The sequence below is a fragment of the Setaria italica genome, chromosome III (genome assembly GCF_000263155.2).
Source record: "Setaria italica strain Yugu1 chromosome III, Setaria_italica_v2.0, whole genome shotgun sequence".
Classification (NCBI taxonomy): Eukaryota; Viridiplantae; Streptophyta; class Magnoliopsida; order Poales; family Poaceae; genus Setaria; species Setaria italica.
Genome location: NC_028452.1, coordinates 6990184 through 6995940, shown reverse-complemented (window position 1 = coordinate 6995940; position 5757 = coordinate 6990184). Strand labels below are relative to the sequence as shown.

At 44.6% G+C, this 5757-nt stretch overlaps 1 protein-coding gene across 1 annotated transcript in view; it reads left to right on the top strand.

Annotated features, from left to right (window-relative positions):
• Positions 1-1669: 1669 nt before the first annotated feature.
• LOC101769575 (heat shock 70 kDa protein 15) overlaps positions 1670-5757 on the top strand; it is a gene marked incomplete at its 5' end in the record, with an annotated part of 5367 nt that continues 1279 nt past the window's right edge. Inside the window, 8 exon segments of the mRNA XM_004960796.2 lie at positions 1670-1692; positions 2028-3248; positions 3784-3993; positions 4124-4219; positions 4321-4545; positions 4833-5027; positions 5104-5250; positions 5446-5595. Coding sequence (XP_004960853.1) covers positions 2079-3248; positions 3784-3993; positions 4124-4219; positions 4321-4545; positions 4833-5027; positions 5104-5250; positions 5446-5595 — 2193 coding nt within the window.

The window sequence follows — 5757 nt, the reverse complement described above, 5'->3', positions numbered from 1 at the left end:
GCTGGCCACACTGGACTAAGCACGGAGCGGATCAAAGATTAGATGTCTATTGGCCCGTGAACCTCACCAAGCATTACTGTTTTTTGATTGATCCAATTTCATGTTTTCAGTCGATTTTTCCTAGCCTAGTTTGATGGTCATTCATTTTTTGCTAACTGGCAGTGCTACATGGCTTCATCGTATTGGCGTAAAAATCGACCGACACCACCATATTTTTACTCAATTGTTGTTTAGTCATGATATTGATCATCCGGTGAGGTTTTTTTTTATAATGATCATCCGGTGAGTCAAGTAAGCATTGTGATTTTATTATTTACAGTTTTTTTATATGAATCTGTCTTTTATTTTTTACACTTAGGCCCCGTTTGGATCATTGGAATTGAATTCCATCCTAATAATCATAATTTAGACACAAATTAATTAAGCTAATATAATTGTATGTGGAATATAGTTGTATATTATAGTTGGTGATATGGGAGAGATACTTATATGCTGCACTTCTACTAGAGAGAAGCGAGTCCAAGAGCGTGCTATAAGAATTGAATTCCATTCTAATAACCATAATCTATAGAATCAATTTCCATCTCTCACCCCATGAATTTAAGATAGGTTTATATCTAAACTTTGGAAAGTTGTGGAATGCCACATTCCAACATAAATTAGCCTACTCCATTAAGGCCTTGTTTGGGAGGAGGGGCTAAAATTTAGCATTGGGCTAAACTTTAGCCTCAAGGGCTAAAGTTTAGCCCTTGGGGTGTTTGGGTAAGGGGCTAAAATTTAGCACTTATGTTGACAAAAGACCTATTTACCCATGTTGGAGGAGTGAGAGGGAGGAGAGAGAGAGGGGCAAGGGGAGGAATTTTGAAGGAGGGGGACCACTTTTAGCACTTTTAGTCCATTTTAGCACCTCTTGAGAGGCTAATGGATTATGGGGGGCTAAAATTTAACCCCTCCATTTTAGCCTAGGTGTTTGGGAGGAGGAGAGGCTAAAAGTGACTAAAATGGGGGTGCTAAAATTTAGTACCCTCCTCCCAAACACCCCCTAAATAGATTCCAATTCCTTCAAATGAAGGGACCCAAACAGGACCTTATTGAAATTTGGGGGGGGTCTTCGGGAGCAAATCTGCCAACAAACGTGTATACCAAAACAAGAACATGAAATTTGACACAACAATATGTGGCGGCCATGATTTTTAACCAAGCACCTTTTGGCGCAGGCTCAGTTTGAATTGCTGGACGTGGACGGTGCGGGATTCCAGCCTATCACGTCGTAGCACACTTTCTCACAAATCAAAGTGATTAATTAGTATCTAATCCCTCACCAACCAATGTAATAAGAAATTTTACTGACAAATTCGACGTGAGTTGCTGCTCCTTGTTGTTCGTACGGAGGAGTCCGGAAGAGCCCAGAAGGTTCCGTCGTGGCGTCGTGCACCTGGAAGCCCCAGGCCCACACGTCAGACCGAATAAGATCTCCTGGAGCCCCTAGAACGTTCAGGGCCACACCACAGACCACACCACGGCGCACCGCCCCGAGCACCAGGCCCGATATATCGCCGCCTCCCCCGCTGCCTCCCCGTCTGCCTACGAAAGCGCTCTGTGGAGACGGCGACGAGTCGACGACGAAGCGAGAAGCCGAGGCTCCGCTGCCAGGACCGAGCTTCCGGAGGCCTCGGCCCTGCCCCGCCTCAGGTACGACCCAATCCCTCCGCCCCCACCCCGCGCGGCCTCTCTTCATGGTTGGATTGGATGCCGATCTCCCCGAACTTGATCGACCCCCTGGGTTTTGGGCTTGGGACTGGACTGGATTTCCCCCCATCGATTTTTAGCGTTCTCGAATCATGTGACTTGGTTTTCGTGTGTGTTTTTTTGGAGGCAACTCTGTGACTTCGAGATTTTGCAGAGGGACGGGCTGTGTTTTGAGGGGTTCTAGATCGGGTTTTGTGGCTTTTTTGGGTGGGATCGATGAGGGGGTTCTAGATTATTTGCTGGCGCGCCTAACTCGTAGATATCGCTGATGTTTGCAGGGTTTGATTGCGATCTAGATCTAACCTGTAGTAGCTGAGGGCGTATCGAAGATGAGCGTGGTGGGGTTCGACCTTGGCAATGAGAGCTGCATCGTGGCTGTCGCGCGGCAGCGCGGCATCGATGTGGTCCTCAACGAGGAGTCCAAGCGGGAGACCCCAGCCATCGTTTGCTTCGGGGACAAGCAGCGGTTCATCGGCACCGCCGGTGCCGCATCCTCTACTATGAACCCCAAGAACTCAATCTCGCAGATCAAGCGACTGCTGGGCCGCAAGTTCTCTGACCCTGAGCTGCAGAGTGATCTCGCCTCCTTCCCCTTCCGTGTGACGGAGGGCCCTGATGGTTTTCCATTGGTCCATGTGCGGTTCCTCGGTGAGGAGAGGACGTTCACTCCCACCCAGCTGCTTGCCATGGTGCTGTCCAATCTCAAGGGCATTGCTGAGGGAAACCTGAATGCTGCTGTTGTTGACTGCTGCATTGGCATCCCTGTGTACTTCAGTGACTTGCAGCGCAGGGCTGTTCTTGATGCCGCCACTATCGCAGGCCTTCGGCCGTTACGGCTGTTCCATGAGACAACTGCCACGGCGTTGGCTTATGGTATTTACAAGACCGATCTCCCAGAGCATGAGCAGCTCAATGTCGCGTTTGTTGATGTCGGTCATGCTAGCATGCAGGTCAGCATTGTCGGTTACAAGAAGGGACAGCTCAAGATGCTGTCGCATGCATATGACCGTTCCCTCGGTGGGAGGGACTTTGATGAGGCCCTCTTTAAGCACTTTGCGGCAAAGTTCAAAGAGGAGTATAAGATTGATGTGTACCAGAATGCCCGGGCATGCCTTAGGTTGCGTGTAGCATGTGAGAAGCTGAAGAAGGTGCTCAGTGCCAACCCAGAGGCACCACTGAATATAGAGTGCTTGATGGATGAGAAGGATGTGCGGGGCTTCATTAAGAGGGAGGAGTTTGAACAAATCAGTGCCCCTGTGCTGGAACGTGTGAAAGGGCCATTGGAGAAGGCGCTGGCTGAAGCTGGCTTGACGACAGAAAACGTGCATTTTGTTGAGGTCGTTGGATCCGGTTCTCGTGTTCCAGCCATAATCAAGATAATTACAGAGTTTTTTGGGAAGGAGCCAAGGAGGACCATGAATGCTAGTGAGTGTGTTGCGCGAGGATGTGCTCTTCAATGTGCTATTCTCAGCCCCACTTTCAAAGTGCGGGAGTTTCAGGTATTCACTCATAAGCTCTTTTGCTCATTTGTTTGAATCCATTGGTTGGATTGTAGCGCTACTAGTTCAATACATCATTAACATGCCATTTATGCTTTACTGGTTGTAATGGGCACTGTAATAATTGTATGCCACCTTGCGTGCCAATCATCACTTATTTTCCTTCCAATATTCACCTTTTGATATCTGCTTGTCATGGGTTGGCTATTTATGTTGAAAGTTTGGAGACAGTATTTAGTGTGCTGTCCCTTTTGGGTAGTATCTTGTAAAGAGAATTATTTTGATTGCTCGGTGATCTGTTTGGTTAAAATATTATTCAGAATGTTCTTGAAGATTGTTTGGAAAAAACTTTTAAGCTTTTCATTCATGGCAAAACTGCTCAATTAACTGTAGGTGACTAAGTTCATTTCATTTTCCTTGTTTTCCTGAAACTTGTGAACATAAATGATCTTAAAACTGTTTTAAATTAACGATTGGTTTATTACAATATGCCTTTATGCCCTGTAGTCATGACGCCGGACTGATATTTTTGCAGGTTAATGATGGGTTTCCTTTCTCAATTGCATTGTCATGGAAGCCGGACTCCCAGGATGGTTCACCCCAGCAAACGGTTGTATTCCCAAAGGGGAATGCAATTCCTAGTGTTAAAGCTCTGACCTTCTATAGATCAAGTACATTTGAAGTTGATGTTTTGTACGTCGACACGGGTGACTCACAAATTTCACAAAAAATAAGCACTTACACGGTAAGCAACGTCTTACACAATGTTTTTGCTATTCGATAGTTTTGCTGGTGCTATTTATTCAAGTATACCGTTCTGGCCTTTGCCAGTATTTTAGTTGCTGATCTGGTATGATGTGCTGAACTCTCTGCAGATTGGCCCTTTCCAACCGTCCAAAGGTGAGAAGGCGAAACTGAAAGTTAAAGTTCGTCTCAACATCCATGGGATCGTCACAGTTGATTCAGCATTGGTAAGTTTCAAGGCCTAGGTATTTGTACAATCTTCTTTGGAATTGCGCCATAGGGGCTAGTGTTTTTGTAACATTTTTCTGTATTAAACTTTTGCATGCAGATGCTGGAGGAGGATGATGTGGAAGTTCCAGTTTCATCTGTGAATGAAGCTCCGAAGGATGCTACAAAGATGGACACAGATGATGCACCAAGCGACCCTTCTTCTGGAACGGATGTGAACATGCAGGAGCCTAAAAGTGCTGATACAACTGAGGGTGCTGCTGCTGCTGAGAATGGAGCACAAGATCCTGAGGAAAAATCTGTTCCAATGGAAACTGATGCAAAGGTATGATAGTAAACGGATTAATACACGATTTTTTTTGGCAGCATACCGGTGAATTTATTTATTTATTAGATTATAGATGAGTTTTCATTCCTTGCTGTTGATTCAGATTTTTTGCTGGTCTTTAAGGTGTTACAGAAAAGACTAATTTATAGGGCCACATTCATGTTCTGTTCATGTGTGTTATAACAGTAACAATTGATTTTTTTACTTAAGTTACATACTTGTATTCTTGACTGTTAGGGTCGTATGCTAAGACTAATCATTTCTTAATAATTTATTTATTTTAGGTTGAGCCATCGAAAAAGAAAGTTAAGAAAACTGCTGTTCCAGTCCATGAGTTAGTCTATGGTGCATTGCCTGCTGCTGAACTGGAAAAGGCGGTAGAGAAAGAGTATGAGATGGCTCTTCAGGACAGAATCATGGAAGAAACCAAGGAGAAGAAGAATGCTGTGGAGGCTTATGTTTATGACATGCGTAACAAGGTATATTGGGATGAATGCCCTGATGGTCTTTGGATAAGTCTAAAGCAGTATCTAATTGTGTTTTTTCTTTACTTAGCTCTACGACAAGTACAATGATTTTGTCACACCAGAGGAGAAGGAAGGGCTGATTTCTAGGCTTCAGGAGGTTGAAGATTGGCTGTACGAAGATGGCGAGGATGAGACAAAGGGGGTCTATATTGCTAAACTGGAAGAACTTAAAAAGGTAGATTCACTGCAATGTTTGTTGAACCGTCTGCCTATTTATTGTTTGATATTCTCTTTTGTATCTTTGTGCATTTTGTTAGCTCATCAAACATATTCAACTGCAGATTGGCGATCCTATTGCCTATTTATTGTTTGATATTCTCTTTTGTATCTTTGTGCATTTTGTTAGCTCATCAAACATATTCAACTGCAGATTGGCGATCCTATTGAGACACGGTACAAAGAGTGGACAGAGAGAGGTTCCGCTATTGACCAACTGGTGTACTGCATCAACAGTTTCAGAGAGGCTGCTTTGTCTAATGACCAAAAGTTTGAGCACATCGACATATCAGAGAAACAGAAGGTAGGTCTATGGTGATGTTCCTTCTCATGATCTTAGGGGGTGTTTGGCAGGGAGGGGCTAAATTTTAGCCCCTGTCACATCGGATGTTTGGACACTAATTAGGAGTATTAAACATAGTCTAATTACAAAACTAATTGCACAACCCCTAGGCTAAATCGCGAG